Consider the following 23,349-nt stretch of genomic DNA (forward strand, 5'->3'; position numbering starts at 1 on the left):
TTTTTTTTTTTTTTTTTTTTTTTTAGGGGTAGTAAAGGTTTACCTCTTTCAGTTCCTATTTAACAGCCTATGGCTAAACTTAACATAAATCATTTTACCTATAAGTACAGCCATCATGGAAATGCATGGAGTTTCAGAGATGAATAGCTCTGATGACATATGCTTTTGCATGGTATAACTACTGGTCTGTGCTTTCCTGCTTTACAGCAAGAAGACAACAAAGCTATCACAAGAATTGAAAGAGCTGTTAGTGCTATCAACATGGTCAGGTTGATTGCTTTGACGTTTTCTTCCTCGTTCTGGGAATAAGCTTTGGATTTCATTCCTTAGTTGAGACAGAGGTTGATTCTTTGCTTTAAACCTCTTCCATTTTAATTGAGAGGTTATCTTCGTTTGGTTGACAGTTTCCATTCTGCTGAAGTTTGACTTCATCTGTCCTTTGTGTATCTCTGTTGTCAACATCTTTATCAGTTTCTGAATTCTGATCCTCTTTAGCGTGATCTTTGTCCTGTCAAAGACAAAATCTTTCTCTCAGCATTAAGGGATATGACTTCCAATTAACTGCTGCTATTCTGGCTTCCTCAATTTTTCATCATAGTATCATCATCAGTATCAGCAATTTAAAAAAATGTTAGTAAGCAACTTCAGGTGTTCAATGTTCAGGTGTTCAAATGTTAGTATCAGCAACTTCAGGTGGCTGAAGTCCGGCATCATAATCAAGTGTTGCTGAAGAAATCACTGTGGTAGAGTGATCTGTCTTTACCTCTAATATCCACATAAAACAATAATACAGTGGAACGTACATTAAGAATTCACCATATATTGTGAAAAAAGCAAGATTACAATTTTTGTTTCATGTATTTTGTGACTCAACTCATGCATTTTACCTTCAGTTCTTCAGTAAGTGGTCACATAGCATAGACATCAGACATCTTATAATAGCTGAATCACTAGGAGTACAACAAGCTACCCTTTAAGGGCACACTGCTTTTCAAAATAGAGGTTTAATAATTTGAAGATTATTCTTTCCTTAATCACACCACCTTCTATTTTGCAAGGGAAAATCCCACACTATTCTTCCCCAAATCTTCATTTTACTTCCTGCAGAGTTCAGCACACAGCCCAGGACCAAAGTAACCAGGGACAGGCTGCACTGCAGAGTGAAAATGTCCCAGAAGCCTACTGCTTATCTACACAGTCAGCTTCCTGGATCTTTCCACAGTTAGGCAACCAACCAAGCCTTAAAATATGGCAACAAACAGAAAAGAGAGAGAAACAATAACATTGTGTTTTTGTAGACTATACATACAAGTTCCTAGTGGTCAAATAAAGTTTAAACACAAAAGTTGGCCTACTAACATCTCACAGAAATCAACTTTCATCTCCTGCTGGCAGAAGCTAACCTCAATTGTTTCAAGAAGCAATAATTCGCTGAGGAGAAAAGGGAAAATGAAAAGAAAGAAAAAGAAAGCAGGATATTCCAGTTATCACTCCTTCTGCAGCTCTCTACTCTATTTATAATCGCTTGATTGCAGAGCTTACCTTCAAAGTAGTGGTGCTTTTGTCAGATTTCTCCCTTCCCTCTTTCTCTTTACTACTTTTTTTCTTGGAGGTGGAGCGTTCTCTTTCTCTTCCTTCATTATATGTATCTCGTTCTCTTTTTTTCTCTTTCTTGTTTCTGTTCAAGAACATTTTCATTCAAATTAAATGATCCAAAAGCAGCAAATGAACTACCAGAGCTTACATGAACTGTATTGCACAGTACACTGCACAGAAGAGTAACTAAAAATATTGGTATCCTGGTTTCTCTATGAAAGGTTTTGACCATCTTCAAACCATTTAGTTGATAAATAAATAAAAAAAAATAATAATAATAATAAATCCAAAACATAACAGCGGCATAGGGACAAGAGGATTTTCTGACTGAAGAGAGCTAAAGAACACATGTTTAGAGTGCACAGTGTGAGCAAAGAGAAAAGTGAATTAAACTGTACTTGACGAAGAGCTCTTTAAGAGAACATCTGTCTCACTGACAGACAGATGACAATTCAAAGTGTAACACTTAAAATCCCTGAAGTTCTTGAAGTTCTGTTTGTTTTTTTGAATTAAAACTGCATCGCACTGACCAACAGAAATTGTCTGCATCCACTTTTTATTAGATAACTCTTTGCACTAAAAAAAAAAAAAAAAAAAAAAGAAGAAGAAGAAATTGACTCCTTTTTTCCAGAATATTGATCTTTATGTTTTGTTGAATTGAAATACAACATTGTATCTTCTTTATTGCTCACTAATGTTTATTTACATCAAACTGACCTTCTTGGAGAAGGAGTTCGTGAAGACTTTCTTTTTGTTCCTTTGGATGTTTTAGGAGACTTAGAAAGACTTCTACTCTTCCTCTTACGCCTTTCTCTGCATGACAAAAAATTCCACATAAGCAAAAACCAACAAATAATAAACTCAGGAATTGTATAAAATCTCTTAAAAAGAACTGTCATAACAGCTAAGTAAATACTCCTGAGTTTAACATTATATACAATGATTTCTATACTACACAAAGCAGAAGAACTTTTTCATGTTTCAGAGTGGCGGGAAAAGGGAGAATACAAGCATGAAGTGGAAAAAAAGACTGTCATTTTAGATTTCAGTTTTATGCTTACCCACCCGTGCTTGTACTTAAACCTCACAAATGAAACATTTACTAATACTGTATTAAATAAGAATTTCTTCAATCAGGAGAAAACTCGAATTGAATGAAGAGCCACATATACACAAAAAGTATAACTTCAGCAATATGAACTTCAGAACTTAGAATTAAACACTCAGGATCACCAGAATTTCAGTTCAGCATGACTGAAGTTCAGAAGCAAATACTGCATAATGAAGTTTAAGCTGTTGTTGAAATTAAAACAGGCCATTTTCTATTTATTCTTTGCCTAACACTCTATGCTCAACAAACACAGCTCAAAACAGCTTCTTTATACAGATACATTTGCTCAGTTTCTATTCTGGAATCTGGTTTTGAATACAATAGAACATTTATTAGCTGGTTAACATATACTGAGGCACATGTTAAAATACATCAAAAATCGAGAAAGTAAAGCTTTGTTCAACAAAAATGCAAAAGCTCTAGCTATCAAAGACAACTCTTTCCTCTCCATAGAATAGGGAAAGGAAACAGGAAGAACTACTGATGCAGAGCAGGAAAAATTAAAACTAGCTGTGAGTGCATTTCAACATATTCCACGAAAGATACAATTATGCATTCCAGCATCTGCCATTAACATCTAATTTCTCTGATGTTTATAAAGTGCAAGGAATCAAAAGTTATTAGATGAATCACAGGAGGATATATTAAGACCTGTTTTTTAAAACTAACTAGATTCATTTCATCTGCAGTTTCATCTAGCCTAAACTTCTGAAGGACAAGAGCTTCACGGTACAAAATTTCAGAGATAATTTTGTTTAGTAGGATCATAAGATTGATTTGATATTTGGTAAACAGAAATAAAAAGTAGTCACAAGGTTACACTGAGATAACACTGGTTTACTGTTAACACGCATCTCATCTTGAACACCCCCACGTTTATCAGTACATTTTTTCATATAAGGATTTTGGAAACGCATTTTTATCCATGGATAAAATGGATATTTATGTTGCTTTCCTGCATGTCTGTGAATAACTAGGTAACTTGTGTTCAAACAATAACAAAACTGTATTTTCAGATTCTGATTTTTAAGTGCCAAGTAGGCAAAGTCAATCACCAAAGTAAACAGACTCCCATATATACAAACTAACTGGGGCTTAGCAGCCTAACTTATTGTCAGATACTTCTTGAGACAATAATATTTACTGAAGTTGGAAGAGCTCCGTGAAATTCACCTAACCATATTCCAGATCTCAATCAAAACAAAGTCAACTACAGTAGATTACTTGGGGACACATTTAGTCAGGCTTTGTGTATCTGTATGGACTGAATCTCCTCAGTCTTCCTGGACAACGTTCTGGGCTTCCCAGAAAATAAAACAGAAAACAACAAAACAAAAGAACACCACCACAATTTAAGCATTATAAAGAAATGTTTTTCTGTATTTCAGTATCACAAAATCACAGAATGTCAGGGATTGGAAGAAACCCTGAAAGATCACCTAGTCCAACCCACTGCCTGTGCAGGAACACCTACATCAGGTCACACAGGAACATGTTCAGGAGGGCTTTGAATGTTTCCATAGAAGGAGATCCCACAAGCTCTCCGGGCAGCCTGTTCCAGTGTTCTGGTTACTCTCATAGTGAAGAAGTTTTTCCTCATATTTATGTGGAACCTCCTATGTTCCAGACTGCACCGACAGCCTCTTGTCCTGTCAATGGATTTCAATGAGAAGAGCCTGGCTCCATCTTACTGACACTCACCCTTTACCTATTTATAAACATTAATGAGGTCACTCCCCCGTCTCCTCCAAGCTAAAGAGACCCAGCTCCCTCAGTCTTTCCTTGTAAGGGAGATGCTCCACTCCCTTAATCATCTTTGTGGCTCTGCACTGGACTCTCTCAAGCAGTTCCCTGTCTTTCTTGAACTGAGGGCTCCAGAACTGGACATAATACTCCAGATGCAATCTCACCAGGGCAGAGGGGCAGGGAAGGAAAACCCCTCTCAACCTACTAACCATACCACTTCTAATACACCAAAGGATGCCACTGGCCTAGGCCACAAGGGCACAGTGCTGGCTCATGGTCATCCTGCTGTCCATCAAGACCTCCAACTCTCTTCCCCCTACACTGCTCTCCACAGTTCAGTACTCAACCTATATTGGTACGTGAGGTTGTTTTTGCCCAGATGCAAGACTCGACGTGTCCTTGCTATATTTCATTAAATTTCCCTCTGTCCAATTCTCCAGCCTGTCTAGGACTTGATGGATGTCTGCACAGCTTTCTGGCCTGTCAGCCACTCATCCCAGTTTTATGTCATCAGCAAACTTGCTGGCAGTGCATTCTATTCCCTCACTCATCCAAGTCGTTCATGAATATACTGAGTAGCACTGGTCCCAGAACCAACCCTTGAAGGACTCCTTCAACTACACTCAGTCCCACTGACCACAACTCTCTGGCTTCCTTCCTTCAGCCAGTTCACAGTCCACCTCAACACCTTATTGTCCAGACCACCATATGTGTCTACTTCTTTTAGCTCTTTCACTGGCCATTAAGAAGAATCTGTCTCCACTCTTCTTACAGTCTTCATTTACACTCTCCCACTAGAAACTTGTGTGTTTTCTTAGAACGTTCCTCAGCTTTCTCCTCTACAGAATAAAGAAACCCAGCTCTCCCAGGCTCTCCTTGTAGGACTGGTGCTCCAAGACACTTCATCAGCTTTGTGGCTCTTCAGTGGATGTACTGCAGTTAGGTCTGTTTCTCTCTTGTACTTGGAAGGCCCAGAACTGGTCACCGTATTCCAGATCTGGCACCACCAGCACTGAGGAAAGAGTAACCTTCCTTTTGTTTGCTCACAACACTCTTCTCTAGAAAGAGCAGCTCAGCATACCACCGTCCTTCTTGACTGCAAGGGTGCATTGCTGGCTCATGTTAACCTTGGGGTTCATCAGAACCACCAGTTCTTTTTCTGCCAGCTGGCCTTCCAGTCAATCAGCACTCTCACTGTACTGGTCTGTGGAGCTGTTCCTGCACAGCTGCAGGACTCAGCACAGTCCTGTTCAGCTTCAGCTCATTTTTTAAGTCTGTTGATGTTCCTTTGAATGGCAGCACAGCCCTCTGACATACTGTCAGCTCTTACCAGTTCAGTACTGTCTGCAGACTTGCTGAGAGTGTGTTCAGTCCCACTGGCTAGGCCACTGATGATGTTCAACAGAACTAGCTCCAGTACTGTCACCTGGAGTATAGGACCACTGACTGCTTTTTTTTCCAGTTAGACTAGCTGTTCTGAAGAGGCTGTTTCAATTTCTGAGTGGTCCTATTGGAAGAGCCTGTGATCTTTGTGGGTCCTTTCCAACCCAGCATATTCAATGACTCTATACAAGTAACCAAGAAATTACACATTGATGATTCATACTTTCATCAGGACAATGTGTGATGCCCGTCCATCTGTTGGCTCCAACACAGAGAAATGGCACAACAACCATCTACTTACTGCCCTCAAATACTATACTGTATATTTAAGTGAAGGCAAGCACCAGCAGCCTGACAACAAACTACTACTTCCAAGTAAGATACAGATTTCTTTGTAATTCATTTTACTTCACTGGGAAATATACTAAACAAAGGAACAGAAACTGAACTATCAAGATGGTAGTACTGACATGTGAAAAAGATATTTATTTTGTTGTGCTGATAAGTTCAAAAAAGCATTAAAAAAATTCAAAATAACAAACCTGCTGGAGCTACGCGATCTTCTTGAAGAGCTATAGCTTCTTGGGGGAGTTCTGGATCTCTTATCTTTCTTCTTTTTATCATCTCTCTCTTTTTCTCGCTCCCTCTCCTTATCCCCATCTCTTTCCTTTTCTTTTTCTCTTTCTTTCTCTTTGTCCCCTCCCTTGTCCTTATCTCCCTCCCTATCCTTCATCTTCTCTCTATCTTTCTCCCCATCTTTGTCATCATCTTTTTCTTTGTTCTGATCTACATCTTCCCTGTCTTTTTCCTTTTCATCTTTCTCCTTTTCCCTTTCCTTGTCCCTGTCTCTATCCCTATCTTTGACTCTCTCCCGATCTTTGTTTCGATCTTTGTCTTTATCCCTGTCCTTATCCCTGTTTCTCTCTTTATCTCTCTCTCTTTCCCTTTCTTTGTCTCTATCCCGGTCTCTTTCCTTCTCCTTGTCTCGGTCTCTCTCCTTTTCTTTGGTCTTTTCTTTTTCCTTGACCTTTTCCTTGTCTCTTTTCTTGTCCCTGTGAAAAGCCAAACACAAATCCATTAACTCATCTTCGAATTTCCTAATAAAAACTACAACTAAGTCTTCAGCATACAGCAAATGCTCAAGAGAAACTATTTCTGTTGAAAAATAACTATTATGCAAAATTCTACTTTTGCACTCAAATTTATCATGAGGGGGAGACTAAATAGCTAGGAAATGTCTGCAAATTAGAAATCAAATTCATTTGTACTGAGCAATGGTACTAAAGTTTCTTTACCTCATAATTCTTATCACATATAGACAGATATTCTACATTTTCTCAGAACTGAGACAAACACTACCATTTCTAAATCCATTTCTTACTAAAATTGGATCCATATAACAGAGACTGAAAATTAACCAGCCCCATATGAATACTGACAGAAATCTTAAGTCTACAGTGCTCTCTCACATCAACATCCAGAACTGCCTGCAAGTCCAAACCAGTAAATACAGAGAAACCAAAACCAGGGGTTACATTTCACTGATTAAATTCCCCCGAAAGGCAAATGTAAGGTCAAAACTCAAGACAATTCAATCATCTGTAATGTAATCAGGAATTTGAAAATTATCTAACTGTAAGAAAGTTTATATGACACCGAAAACATAAGCAAGGGTAACAGATCAAGTTAACTTCTATAGAACAAGTAGAATTACACCTGTTCATAAAAGGAAAAATTGTGAGAAAAACTTATGCATATGTTCTAGTAACCAAGTCAAATAAAAAAACTGATTAAGTTATAGCTTTGACTGGAATACGACACTACCTTTTGGCAGAGGATTATTTGGAAGCGCAAGACTCCCAACCATCTCACCTAGTGGACATGCACATGAGCTGCCTCAAGGACATATGAAAATCAATAGTTGTTTAGACAAACAGGACAAAGCACATTATATGAAGTTGATCAACAGGCCTTTTCACATCCACAGGAACCAGGCTGAATTGCTGTTTCTTTTGGTATTGATATCTAGCCCAGGATTTTGAAAGATTCCCAGAGACCCATTCAGACTGGAAAGACCCTAAGCACAGCCCTCACCTTTCTTCACTTTATCAAGTCTCTAGTTATATATTTCCTCAACTCCTACTTTATGTTCCGTACCTATCAGGTTCTGGCAAATACTTTTTTACATATCTCACAGAAACAATCTAAGTCCATAAAGACGAGACAGTGTGCTATCCCTACAATAGCAATGGATCTCACAATGCCACCAGAAATACCTTCCAGTTAATTATTATACACATTTCACTGGATTTCCTCCTTACAGTCAGTAGATATCTTAAAAAACTCTGTCAGACAAGTGCAAGACAGAATCAGAAACATTTTGTCAGCTATCAACAAAGCCTAACTACATAAAGTACTCCTAACTGTTCCCACCAAGGTCCAAAGATTCACAGTTCTCTTTCCCACAAAACTTCTCCTCTCAGTAAAAAAAGAGCTATGAAGCTCCCCTTAAATGAATTGGGGCATTAAAGAGATGAAAGAAAATTACCAAGTTTTCTACTATGAAGCTACTTCCACATGCACATTATAAATACTCTGTTGGAATTTCATAGCAAATCAGTGAATTTCCCAGTGACTGAAAAAGGGGAAATATAACCCCTTTTTTAAAAACAGAAAGTAAATAACTACAGTGCAGTCAGTCCCACCTCTCTGCCTGGCAAGACTGTGGAGCAAATCCCCCTGGAAACCACACTAAAGCAGAGACTAAAGGGGATAGCCAGCACAGCTTCCCCAGGGCTAAATCACACCCAACGAATTTGGTGTCCTTCTATAATGGAATTACAGCATTGTTGGAAATGGCTAAAGAACTGATTTAATCAACCTTGACTTGTGCAAAGCACTTCATCCTTTCCTGCATGACATTCTTGTCTCTAAAATGGAGAGACATGTATTTGACAGACCACTCAGTAGATAAGGAATTGGCTAAACAGTCACATTTAGAGAGCTGCAGTCAATGGCTTGGGGTCAAAGTAGAGAGCAGTGATGCCTGGCGTTCCTCAGGGGTCGGTGTCGGGATTGATACTGTTTAACACCTTTGTCAGTGACATGGACAGTGGGACTGAATGCAACCTCAGCGAGTTCGGATGATATCCAGGGAGACCCTTAAAGGCTTGAGGAGTCTCCATGAATCTCATGAAGTTCAATAAGGCCAAGTGCAAGATCCTGCACTTGGATTAGAACAATCCCAAACATGAATACAGGCTGGGTGGGTGCCCCGATAGACAAGTCTCACAGAGAAGTACTGAGGGGCAGTGGTGGACGAAAAACTGACATGGGTTGGCAACGTACTCTCCAAGCCCAAAAAACCAATCATATTCTGAGCTACATCAGAAAGTTGATTTCCCATTCTGCTCTGCTCTCGAGACAACACCTGGAATACTGCATTCCTATTGGAGGCTTCACCATACAGAAGACATGGAGTTGTTAAGAGTGGCTGCAGAAGAAAGTCTGCAAAACTCATCAGAGGGCTAGAGCATCTCTCTATAAAGACAGACTGAGAAAGTTGGGGTTATTCAGCCTATAGAAGAGAAGGCTCTGGAGAAACGTTAGAGCAGCCTTCCAATACTTAAAGAAGGTCCACAAGAAAGATGAGATTCTTCATCAGCGAATGTTGTGATAGGACAAGAGCTAATGCTTTTAAACTAAAAGAGGGTAAAATTAGATTAGATATACCTTCTTTATTCAGATGGTGCTAAGGCAGGGGAATAGGTTGCCCAGAGAAGCTGTGGATATGAACAGTGGAGGTCACAAGCATGATCCCTCAGGGGTCAGTGCTGGGGCTGGTGCTCTTCAACATCTTCATCTGTGATAGATGATGGCATCGAGTGCACCCTCAGTGAGTTTGGATGACACAAACCTGAGTGGTGCAGCTGATACATAAGGAGGAAGGGAAACCATCCAGAGGCACTTGGATAGGCTGGAGAAGTGGGCCAATGAAAAACTAATGAAGGCCAAGTGCAGACAGATTAGGGGACCCTCAACCCCTTGAGTGCAGCCTGTGGAGAAGGACTTGGGGTCCTGGTAGACAAGAAGCTGGACATGAGCCAGCAGTGTGTGCTTGCAGCCCAGAAGGCCAACTGTGTTCTGGGCTGCATTAAAAAAGGGGTGGCCAGCAGGGAGAGGGATGTGATTGTCCCCCTCTACTTGGCTCTTGTGAGGCCCCATCTGCAGTACTGCGTCCAGGCCTGTGGCCCCAGTACAGGAGGGACGTGGAGCTCTTGGAGCGGGTCCGGAGGAGGGCCACTAAGATGAACAGACGGCTGGAATACATCTACTATGAGGAAAGGTTGAAGGAACTGGGCTTGTTTAGCTTGGAAAAGAGAATGCTCTGGGGAGACCTCATTATGGCCTTCCAGAACTTGAAGGCAGCATATGAACAGGAAGGGGAATGGCAGTTTCCAAGGATGCGTAGTGATAGGACAAGGGGGAATGGTTTTAGACTGAGACAGGGGAGGTTTAGGTTAGATATTAGGAGGGTGGTGACGCACTGGAACAGGTTGCCCAAGGAGGTTGTGGATGCCCCATCCCTGGAGGCATTCAAGGCCAGGCTGGATGTGGTTCTGGGCAGCCTGGTCTGGTGGTTGGTGACCCTGCACACAGCAGGGGGCTTGTAACTAGATGATCATTGTGGTCCTTTTCAACTCAGGCCATTCTATGATTCTGTGATTGTATGAACCATCTCTGGGAGTGTTCCAGGTCAGGCTGTACAGGGATCTGGGCAACCTCATCTACTGGAAGGTGACCCTTCCCAAGGCAGCAGGGTTGTAACTAGATTATTTTTAAAGGTCCTTTCCAACCCAAGACATTTTATAATTTTACATAGGTACAAACATGGAAACAGGACTTCTATACAGAAGTTTAGGTAATTCAATATAAAAATCTATGTTCTGTTCTTCTGCCTCACAAACAAAGCCTAGGAACAGGATGAAGCATTTATGCTCCATGCTTTACCGTCGCCTAAAATATTTATTGGATTTTTTCAAAAACCTCGTACTGTAGCTAAGAAGAACATCATTTCTTAGGAATGGAAACTCACCGAGAGCGAGACCGACTCCTTGATTTCCGCCTTTCCTTAGATCTAGATCGCTTTTTCAGGGGACTTCTGGATCTGCGCCTGTCCTTGTGTCTTGAGAGCGATCTGTTGCCAGACCGACTTCTGTATGAACAAGATAAAAAAGAATACTTTAATACTGAAACTTCATAAAAATTAGATCAGTTGAAATGGAAAAAGATATAATAATCTGGCCTCACTATGAAAAATTACATAGGGTGGCATTTTAGTAATTCAGTGCCTAACGTTTTCATAAATAAGCTTACTTAAAATTTAAACTGGTGCATATGCTCTCTTTTGAGATTCATCATTAAAGTATTAAGTTTTATGAATATTCTGGAAAAATCACAGTGGGATAGCTTTTCTTAGAAAATTAAGGTATTTAAGATCAAAGATCAGCTTGTAAAAATAGTTTTTTTCTTCCTCAGGTCCAATCATTTATTGCAGTTTTGGTCACTTGGTTCTCCAAATGAAAAACCAAACCTATCATTTGTGGTTCAGAATTTAGAAAAGTTATCACTTCAGATGGAAGGATTTGTTAGCATAGATTTAACAATTCTCAAGATTCAGAATGAAAATTTACTTCATGATGAAAAATAATGAAAAAAAGGAATGAAAATAATGTGCAGAAGCTCCAACTGAAATCCAACTGAAGTCTTCTGACAAAACTATTTAGATCACTCTAAAAGTAATGCCTCCTACTTATTCCCATGTAAACTATAAAAGAGCACAATAATACTACTTGGTATAGCAAATTCAGTTACATAATACTCCTTTTCAACCCAGTCAATACCACTAGCTATGCATTTTTAAGAGCGATGAACAAAAGCCTCCATCCTGCAATCTTCAAAACCTGCAAGGCTGTCTGAATTGTCTTTCATGTTGCTGTCAGCCCTGCTGAAATATACTACCCAAGGCCTCACTGTACTCACATCCACTGTTTGTTCTCCATAAACATTCAGCAAGCACCAATGAACATCAATGAGTGCCATATTTTTTTGCATGGAGAAATTCAATGACAAAGCTTTGCTTTGTGCACATTTCCTTATCAGACACCATTCTATCAGACTGTACCCCTACTGCCATGTGTCACATGGCAACAAAATGCAATGGAATACTGGTGGGAAGCTCCAACCTCTACTGACATACCACCAACGTTCAGATTAGATGTTGCAGGCCAACATAATAGAATAAGAGTTACTACTTTCGGAGCACTCCTATTATATATATATATATGTTCATATGTATATGGAGCACCCTATTACATACTGTATTTACAGATATACAGTACAGTCTCAGATTTGGTAACGAAAACAGCACTTCTAAAAATTACTATACTCTGTTTTCCCCAGTATTCACCATTTTTGGAAGATTGTATTCCTAGGAAAATTAAAATAAAAAGGTAAATTTGAATATTGGATTCAAACAACACATTATTTGAATACTTTGCCCGAAAGGTTCATGTACAACATAGTTCAACTTATCAAAGACAGAAAAGCCATGTATTTACTCAATAAATCCTGAAGAACGGGAAGACAGAAAAAATAACAGTTCTACCTGTCTTCTGCAGCTCAAGACATACAGAATAAGGATATACCGAGAGGAGAGGAAAGGCAACCTTTTTTTAGCTATCGCTTGGCTCCACATCACTGTAGTGTAGAAACTAACTTCAGGGCAAATTAATTACAACTTGGCCAAAATAAGCTCCTAAATAAAATTTGTACCATAAAGATGAAAGAGATATATGGAGATGATTAAAAGCCTAAACAGGACAATGGGAAGGACATTTTATTCTTAGGGATGCATTTGCTTCAGTGGATCAGCCTGGCTCTTTTTGCTGCACGTAATTAAAATTGCTGGTAACAGATGCAAACTATACTTTTAAAAAGTGGTATCAACAGATACTTGAAAGCGCAGATTTCTTAAAGTGAGGAATGCAAATTTATTTTCTAAAACTCAATCTAATTTGTGTTGTTATGAAACAGCGCAGACATCGCTGGAATGTTACACCAACACAGTTTTTCAGTCATATCCCATGTTACAGAAACAGCAGAGCAACAGAAACAGCTTGCAATAAGGAAGTGACCAAATGACTGTTCTTGCATTAAAATGGTGCCCAATGGTCTGATGTCAATAGATCACAGAATCACAGAATCACAGAATTGTAGGGGTTGGAAGGGACCTCCAGAGATCATCGAGTCCAACCCCCCTGCCAAAGCAGGTTCCCTACAGCAGGTCGCACAGGTAGGCATCCAGGCAGGTCTTGAACATCTCCAGAGAAGGAGACTCCACCACCTCCCTGGGCAGCCTGTTCCAGTGCTCCGTCACCTCACTGTAAAGAAGTTCTTACGCATGTTTGTGCGGAACTTCCTATGCTGCAGTTTCCAGCCGTTTCCCCTTGTCCTGTCTCCACTCACCACTGAAAACAGTCTGGCCTCGCCATTCTGCCCCCCACACCTTAGATATTTATAGACCTGGATCAGGTCCCCTCTCAGTCTTCTCTTCCCAAGGCTGAACAGACCCAGTTCACTCAGCCTTTCCTCATAGGAGAGATGCTCCAGGCCCTTCACCATCTTCGTGGCCCTCCGCTGGACTCTTTCCAAGAGATCCCTGTCTTTTTTGTACTGGGGAGCCCAGAACTGGACGCAGTACTCCAGATGAGGCCTCACCAGGGCAGAGTAGAGGGGGAGGATCACCTCCCTCGACCTGCTGGACACGCTCTTTTTAAGGCACCCCAGTAAGCCATTGGCCTTTTTGGCTACAAGGGCACACTGCTGGCTCATGGCCAACCTGTCGTCCACCAGGACACCCAGGTCCCTTTCCGCAGAGCTCCCCTCCAGCAGCTCATCCCCCAACCTGTACTGGTGCATGGAATTATTCCTCCCCAGATGCAAGACTCTACACTTGCTTTTGTTAAACCTCATCCGGTTTTTTTCTGCCCAGCTCTCCAGCCTGCCCAGGTCTTGCTGAATGGCAACACAGCCTTCAGGCGTGTCAGCCAATCCTCCCAACTTCGTATCATCAGCAAACTTGCTGAGGGTGGCCATTATCCCCTCATCAAGGTCATTGATGAAGATGTTGAACAACACCGGACCCAGCACAGACCCCTGAGGAACACCGCTAGTTACAGGCCTCCAACCGGACTCTGCACCACCAACAACGACCCTCTGCGCTCTGCCAGTCAGCCAGTTCTCAACCCACGTAAATAGATAACGTACTGTGTTGTCCCTCTGCTACAAAACCCAAACCTGCACTTAGACCATATTTCACTGGGAGTACAATCCACTTAGTGTGCACTTCTACTCAAGCTTTTCTTTATATATTGTGTTCTCCCATTAGAACACAATGTCAGAAAAGATGCAACAAAGTTGTTTCTGCAACTTACCTTTCTAAAGTGTAAGCTATCTAATAAATGTTGAGTGTTTTTTCCACACCAAGAATATACAAATACCTTTAGATTGATTACATAAATGCTCAGAAGTCACTGAAAAAATACAAAACATTTTCAGGACATGTCTGTAAGCGTCACATATCAATACTGCCTCATTCATGGGAAATAAATTTATGGACTAATTTTAACAGTGATCTAGTTGCTTCATTTCCTCCTACACTCCAAAGTCTGCTTCAGAAGCTAATAAATTTAGCAAAGCAAACAAACTGAAGAAAGGAAAACTGTCCCTTGAGCCTTTTTCTCTTGGTTTCTAAAAAATTTAACCACATTTACATTACAGTAAACAGAAATACAGGTTCTATTAATTCCATGTTTAGAAGTTCAAGACAGCAGGGGAGCTTCATACTAGCAAAACCAGTCAACCTATCAGTTTAGAGTAGAGTTAACAGTAAAAACTGTTCTGGACATATAATGCAGATAACTGTTAGTTTTTAAAACATGGAGGTCATAGAATGAAATATGCTACATAGCATTGATGTGTCTACAGATAGCATCTAGTGTGTTTTTACTGAATGTAATCTTGAAAACACTAGAGCAAAAGAGTATCTGTTCAGAGATAAAGATTCCAGTTACTCTGATCTAACCAATATAAGCTATTCATGTATTCCATAGCAATACTTACTTAAAAAATAACTTCAGTACTGAAGAAAAACAGTATCATCTCTTATTACAAAAGAAAAAAAAAAAAACCTACCTGTGTTTTGAATGTGATCTTTTCCTTCTAGATCGGGATTTTGAGCTAGACCTGGATTCTGAACGAGAATGGGAACGAGATCGACCGCCTTTTCTTTCACTGCTCTTTCCAGACTCTGAGAGGAAAAAACCACTTTGCAGTGTAAGCTCAGAACATTTAAAGATCCCAGTTAACAATCTGGCACAAGTGGAATGTACCACATATAGTACAAGGGGCCTACTCTTTGCACATCTTCCTTCTTTGCAAATATCCTTCAGAAACATCCAAGAAAGTCATTGCATATACTCGTTGAGTGCAGCCATCCTGCAGCAGTACACATAAACCAGATAATTATAAACAGCTAGCTCTATTAGGAAAGGGATTTATGTTGCTGCCACAATGCACAAGATTACAACACGTTTGCCTCTTGGTATATTATTAATGTAACTATTAAAAAAAAAAAAAAAATACCCTGAGAAGAACAGAGTAAATTAGAATACAGGGCATAATTTTGAAAACAAGCATAAAATATGAATTATAATACTTTCTGGTCTTTTAGACATTTACACCACTGTACAAATATTCAAATTATAATCCACAAGGAGAGGAAGGGATGGAGAGAAAAGGTTGAAAAGTTTGATCCAAAGGCCAGTAAGCCACCAGTGACCACAGTAGACTTTGGTTCGGACTCTTTTTAAAAGATTACTGTTCTGCTGCTTTACACTGAGGAAATGCTAGAGCTATTTTTATTCCAATGCCAAAAATGAGAAAAAACTCAACTCTCTCCAAAAACTTAAGACTCCTCGTAATCTAATGTATCTAAAGTCTGAGTTTGTTAATAAAATGACAAAAGCTCACTGATCTAGAGAAAAAGGATGATGTCAATAAGGTTAACAAAATCAGATTGTTTTATGCTGTGATTTAGAAATCAGAACAAGTCTGCAAAAATCAACACTGAATAGCAGCATCCAACCTCTCAACCCATGAGAAATCTTCCTCCTAGACCAGCCATTTCAGTGTTAACAGGGATCGGGCAACTAATATGGATGAAAAAGAGTCCATTATAACACACTGTTTTATCCCAAATTCATTTCTGATCCTATTTGCTTTACAGATGCTCAGTCTTGAGCCACCATGAAAAAAAGCACAGTGACAGAGACAAAAGTAATGTGCTATAGATTAAGAAAGCATAATATCGGTGCTTTGACCTGAATGCTAGCTCTCTCTGATCATGAAACCATGGCACTAATGTGTGCTAAAGAATGAAACAAAGCATAAAGCAATTTCATGGTAAATATTTCTACGTATTTTCAACTTAAAGAAGCATCAACATTCAATGCATTTGCATTGTCCTCCTGTTTTTGAAAATGCTCAGTAAGTATGTATGTGAAGACAATACATGTCAAAATAAAAAAGCCAACTTCCACTGCTCTGTTACATGAAGGCAATTGTGATTACTTTCACTTCTTTCTACACGTGTTATTCAGCTACAAGTAACCTTTTCCTGTGTCTGAAAGTGCTCTTAATAGCAGGTACCAAGGTGTACAAAAACACGTCTGTCAGATAGTAAATGTAATATACGTACCTGGCTCGATAGCAGCAGATATGAAAGACTGAGCTTCCCTTACTCTCTTCATCACTTCTTCCAGTTCCTTGGCAGCAGCCTGCGGTGTCATTTCAGGAGGCTTCACTATTGCATTATTGGAGTGATTTATTCTAAATTAAGGAAAAATAAAACATTTATTTCACAAATATTTGAAAAAGAAAATGAAAAATAAGAAAGGAAACCGTCTCAAATTCATGTCTGACTAAAAATTTTGAAGTTAGTAAACTACATATTTTTCATAATGCTCATCTGCTGTCTATATACCTGAAATGTGTGCCTTTTATTCCTTCCAAATATTTTAAATAAATAAGGTACAGTATTTCTGTGTCATTCTGAATAAATAAAGGTTCAAGTCTAGGAATCTAGCTTTCTATTTTAGATTAAATTTTAAACTTAAAACTCATTACAGAGTCATCTATATATAATGACTCTGATCAGCTAATCAGTTGTTGTGGTTTAGGAAGAGTCAAAGAGCAGAGCTGAAGTAAAATATATAATGAAAAGCTTTATCAGCACCAATGACCTTGCAGATTCTTTCCTTGTCAAAGCATTCACTACCTCAAGATTAAATGTAAACATATTTTACTCTCTGCTAATCACATTCTTCTTAGAGGAAGTTATATCCAATTTTGAAACACTTAGAAAAGTGTTTCAGTTTGTTAACAATAGATCCTTATATTGATAAAATATTCACTACTGTATCTTCCTGTAGATCAGAGTCATAAATATATAAGAATACTGAGAAATCTTTCATTCAATAAGCCTATGGATAATTAATTTCTTACTTTAGTGGCCTGTCTCCAAACATAACTCCATTAAAGGCAAGAGCTCGAGGTACAGAATTTTGGTCTGCAAATTCCACAAAAGCAAATCGTGTTGGTTGAGTCTCATCACCTGCCATTCGCACAAATTTGACTTCTCCAACTTGCTTAAAGAATTCAAGCAGTTGATCAGCTGTTGTGGTCTAGAAAGAGTCAAAGAGCACAGCTGGAGTAAAACATATAATGAAAAGTGATCATATAATGTATTAGGTAATAAAAAAATCTCTACTTTCAGTAAAACATCTTTCCATGGCTTCACAGGTGACACAAATTTGGCTATTTTACTTTTTTTTTTTCAGACTTTTTTTTCTTTAATCTAAAGAAAATACTACGAGTTAAAATATTGCAACCAAAAGAACTATATTTAGGCTGTAAATAAACTTGCATAGGATTCTGAGCTTTCCAAGCAACCTCTCTGAAATAACTGATACACATATGTCCAAGCTATTTCTGCTACTACGACTTTTAATCAATTAAAAAAACAAAACAAAACAAAAAAAATAATATCACAACATTTAGCTTTTATCTGTTTTTCTACTAGCTTACAACTCATTTGATTCTACTGCAATCAACTGAACTTTTACACTCTAACAGCTACTTCAGCAATCAAATAAAACTCCCAAACAAATACTACAAGTGCCATCCATCAAAGCAATTGCTTTTTGATCAATAACTACTGAAAATAAATACTTCAGACACCGAGCTTTTGTATCACAGAAACATGAAGATTCTCAGGCTGATTTTGCAACTTCCACTGGGAGAAATCATTAACCTTCTACTGTATTTCAGGTGAATGCCTTTTTACTGTACTTAAGATCTGCACACTATTGTGGTGAAGGACAGCTATCATGATCTCATGTCTTCTAAGGTATTATTCAGCTAATACAACACAGTTGATTAATACACACAATCTTCTTACGTATGCATCCTCAATTCTACTGCACTGTGATTCTTCTGGTACCCTGCTAGAGTGACTTCCACAATCTGGTCTGACCTGGTTGGTGCAGGAGCATTCAGAATTAGAAATATCACTAGTAACCAAAAACAGCCTAATTTATTTCTTTGGTTAAATTGACACCATCTAACAAGAGCTCCTGTGATTATAATTCACAAATAACAATTTCTTGTCTTCCATTAGTATTTCCCACACACACACAAATAAAGAAAAATAATAATTAAAAAAAAAAAACAAAAAAACAACAAAAAAAAACTACCTGTGAATTCAAGTTTCCAACATATACTGTTCTCCTGATTTCATCAATTTTGGATGGGTCCACATTCCCCATTATTGGTGGCTGGGGTATTTCTCCCAGTGCAGTAATGTTAGGGTCCAATGCTGCTGCTGGTATTGCTCCCAAAGTGCCAAGTGAAACACCAAGCTGGAAGAGACAGAGAGAATAAGGCACAATCGTTTATTTCCAAAATGCTATTTACCCTTAAACAAAACAATAAAAATATATCTGCAGCCCTCTGGGAATGGTTTCGTTTTCCCTGCTATATACACAACATATTTTTTTTCATGTTGTAAAATAATCATCGCTATGACAGTAAAAGGCAGTGTAAACAGCTTTTCCTCACTTACAGAGTGACCCATAAAATTGGCTGAAAACAATAAGAAAAAACATTTAATATACATTTATATTTTATTTTTAGATTTTTTGAATACCAAACATACTTTACAAAAGTTTTAACATGAGCTAAATACTTTCCTTTTCAAAAGTATCAGCTGACAATGTTATGCTATGGAGTAGAAAGAAGCACAAATCAGCACGAATGATCTAATTCACAAAGTCTACTGGATCACAAGCTGTTTCACAGAACTAAGCATATTGTACTAGCATATAAAAACAATTTCAAGACTCAGTAAGCGCCATTTACCACATCTTGCTACTGTCTAAAACACAAAATGTAAATAGAAATGGAATACTGATTAGTAATACCTTCACTTTAAAAAAAACAATCTCTTCAAAGCAGCTAGTCTAGCTGTAAAAACCAATCAGTGTTGTCCTATGTTCCAGCTGACCATCCTGAACAATTTGTTGAACTTCATCGATGGCCTAGCCAGTGCGTCTGAACACAGTCTCAGCAAGTCTGCAGACAACACATAACCAGGAAGAGGTGGTAGTATACCAAAGGGCTCTGCACACGGGCAGGAACAGCTCCACAGACCAGTACAGTGAGAGTGCTGATTGACTGGAAGGCCAGCTGGCAGAAAAAGAACTGGTGGTTCTGATGAACCCCAAGGTTAACATGAGCCAGCAATGCACCCTTGCAGTCAAGAAGGACGGTGGTATGCTGAGCTGCTCTTTCTAGAGAAGAGTGTTGTGAGCAAACAAAAGGAAGGTTACTCTTTCCTCAGTGCTGGTGGTGCCAGATCTGGAATACGGTGACCAGTTCTGGGCCTTCCAAGTACAAGAGAGAAACAGACCTAACTGCAGTACATCCACTGAAGAGCCACAAAGCTGATGAAGTGTCTTGGAGCACCAGTCCTACAAGGAGAGCCTGGGAGAGCTGGGTTTCTTTATTCTGTAGAGGAGAAAGCTGAGGAACGTTCTAAGAAAACACACAAGTTTCTAGTGGGAGAGTGTAAATGAAGACTGTAAGAAGAGTGGAGACAGATTCTTCTCGGTGGCCAGTAAAGGAGCTAGAGAAAATGGAAAAGCAGTGTCCAGCTTGTTCACATGATTAATTCTGAAATATTACATCTGTAATCCTGAGTTCCCTCAAGAAATTTACAGATGATCCAAGTATAGTGGATGATTTGTAGCTTTAGCTAAGTAAACTATCTCCTTGCCTTAAAAGTCTCATACTGCCAGAAACACCTTAAAACCAGAAGGATTACCAATGGTAAACAAGAACTCTCTAGAGAAACATGGTCTCAGCACACGAAATAACTGTAATCCAGAGCAGCATTTTCTAAGTTTCTCTCCTACAATTACAACAAAAGCTTATTTCCCTGGCAGTTTTTACATAAAACACTACACCTTGCACCCTAAACTTTGCTCATAGGTAATGTATGAACACACTGTAGGTAATGCAGAAACACAGTAATGCATAAGCAGAACAAACATGAAAGAAGTATTTCAAAGGTTTAAGATAACTGATACTGCTACCTGTTGTTATCCTTCCAGTCTTCCAAAATGACAGCTTCATCATCTGTTTAAACTTAACCAGTTCCCTTTAGACAAGGAAAGGGGTAATCCTGATTTCTTCTTTTTACAACAGACTTGTTACAATTTGTAAACCAGATAGACAAAGGGAACTGTTATGAAAAAACAACTGTATTCTATACCCCTCACCAACTTGAAAAAAAGCCATGTCAGATGAGACTTCTTCAGGTAATAGACCATATGAACACTAGCATAATGCAGAAGAGTGGAAATGCAATGCCAGTAGCACCTCTTTTGGCTGCAGCACAGATTTAGACAAGCTTCAGGCAAGATAATAGGCAACTCTTATCTGTAGTTAACTGAATAACTGAGCCTCTCAAACAGCTGGCTGGAGAAAAAAGCAAAGGAACAAGACCTGAATCTTTTCCCTGGAATCCCAATCCAAAGCACCAGTGTTTCACATCCCTCGCTAAGCTCAGTACAGTGTGTCAGGATGATGTAGGTCAAAGAAACTCACCCTCATTCCTTTAGTGAATTTGTCATGCTTCGTGAAGGGTACAATACTTACTAGGTTCTGGAGAACCCAGAAAGACAAAGAATCACACAGATAAAGTGGAACGTACAGTCAAAAGCAAGAAGAGTAATATCAGATTACTAGTTCAGAGGCTTTAACTTGTCAGATGAGCTACCCCTGCCTGGAAAAATTACAAATTTCCCTTTGCTGGAGAGTTACTTCCTAGAGAATGAAGACAATATGGCTCTTGTTTTTACTGGCTACTGAAGTTATAAAAAATTACTAAGAAAACACTATTAAACCAGTCTGCTGAGTTCTTGGTTTAAATTTTATTTCTTACAGAAAAAGAAGCTACTTTTCTAACAGGTGAAATTTGTGTTAGAAATTCTCAGCAAGACACTAGTTTGTTTTTTTATTATGTAACAAAAGACAAAACTACTCTGCTTGCTGAAATCATTCTTTTATTACTGAACAGAAATTGTCAGACAACTTGCCTTCCTCTTTGATAGTCTACTATTCACCGATAATTTATTAAAGATGTATATAAAAAAAGAGTCAATTTACTTTAGAGGGTTAGTTTAGTATCCCAAATAGCATCCCAAATTCCAATAGTAATTATGCTTGAATAGCAGCAATTATGCATAAATAAGCGTATTTTAGTTTATTAAATACCTAAATTATTACTTCATCAAACAGTGAGGGTAATATCATATAACTTTACAGGAAAAAAAAAGCCAGCATCCTAGTGAATTAAGGATGATTTTCAATGCCATGTGATTTCTTTTATATAGTGACAGTTAAGAACTATAAATTAAATCTGACTGTTGACTCTGGTCCTGTGGTTTCAGGGTAGAAGTTGGATAGTCTTAAATAGCTGCTGGAGCACAAGCTTTAAAAAAGATACTGCCCTCAGTGCAGATTTATTAAATATTAAAAACAGTTTATGCAGTGTTTTAACAGAAGGGAAGAAAGAAGAAGTAAACTAAACAATATTCATTTCTTCTAGGATGCTTACCAGTATCAGCTAAGAATAGCAAGTGGGAATAACAGTTCTGGTAATTGAGACAAACAGGGAATCATTAGAGGAAAGTTTAGAAATTGTATTCATATTAAAACAAAACAAAAAACCAAAAATGGATGATAACAGTAATATCAGTAGCACACAGCTGCAACATGTTTGGAAAACTGAAGACTTTCATCTCCAAATAATACAGAGCAATGACACCAAGCCCAGTTTTTCTGAAGCAGGCTTTGCTATTTCCAGACTTTTTCCTGAACCAGGCACAACTGCCGGATGATGCCAAGATAAGCTTACAGAAGCAGATGGGAACTGAGAAGTAGCAGCAGCAGCAGGTAGCTCCTGAGTTTTCTGTAGTGAAAAAATTGCTAGGTAAAGAGACAAAAGCCATGACAGAGGAATATTAAATAACAGCATCCCAACATAACATTTCGACCTACGCCAATTAAGCTATTATGCTTTAACTAACTTTTAGGAAGTGGATAGTATTGCCAGTGGATCAAATTAATGGGTCTAGGAACAGAAAACACAGACACAATCAAAATCAGTATTCACCCACTATTCTGCAATTTAAAAATACAAAAGGAACACTCAGGAAAAGTTAGGCACAAACATCTCGTGATCTACCTTCAAAAGGGGCACCACAGCTAAGCCCTCAATGACTTGATACACAAGAGGACAACATCAACGTAGCATACATAGCTTTTATTCTCATAATATAAAAAAAAATGCTGTTCAACACAGATGAAACCAGAACTCAAACAGCATCTGAATTTTACTTACTGTTGTTAAAGGCGTTGGTGTAGGTATTGGAAGCAACCCTGCACCAGGCATCAGGCTTGTCATAGTAGGAGCAGGCGCCAATAGAGAAAGGGCTTTGGCTTCATCTGGGATTTTACCTGAAGAAGCAAATGAAAGCATTATACAGAGCTGGAACACTACACAAATGTTACTCTTACTATTATTTTATAATTACCCTTGCATTTAAAAAGGTAATAAATAAGAATGAATCTATCTACCAGATCCTTACAAAGAAACAAATAAGAACTTAAGATTTTCCTTTTACCCTGCTCTACTAGGAAAAACAAAAGTGAGAAAAACTTCAAAGAATAGTAAACTCATTTATGGATCATTATTTTAAAAACTGAATATGTACACAATTATTTAACACTTTGAGCTATGGGTCACCTGTACTGGAAACTTAATGTTC

General features: G+C 38.7%; 1 protein-coding gene across 1 annotated transcript; it reads right to left on the reverse strand.

Moving 5' to 3' along the window:
• Nucleotides 1-355: 355 nt before the first annotated feature.
• On the reverse strand, nt 356-23,000 carry SREK1 (splicing regulatory glutamic acid and lysine rich protein 1; the record flags this gene model as incomplete). Its single annotated transcript, XM_079548062.1, has 10 exons — nt 22,923-23,000; nt 18,712-18,876; nt 17,462-17,640; nt 16,656-16,786; nt 15,092-15,206; nt 10,932-11,051; nt 6,379-6,888; nt 2,314-2,409; nt 1,543-1,678; nt 356-508 (listed from the first exon to the last, which is right to left on the reverse strand). Exons 1-10 carry the CDS (start codon nt 22,983-22,985, stop codon nt 356-358), a joined length of 1,668 nt encoding a protein of 555 aa, XP_079404188.1. The 5' UTR covers nt 22,986-23,000.
• Between the last annotated feature and the right edge of the window lie 349 nt (nt 23,001-23,349).

This window comes from Tetrao urogallus (genome assembly GCF_951394365.1).
Source record: "Tetrao urogallus genome assembly, chromosome: Z".
In the NCBI taxonomy this organism is placed as follows: Eukaryota; Metazoa; Chordata; class Aves; order Galliformes; family Phasianidae; genus Tetrao; species Tetrao urogallus.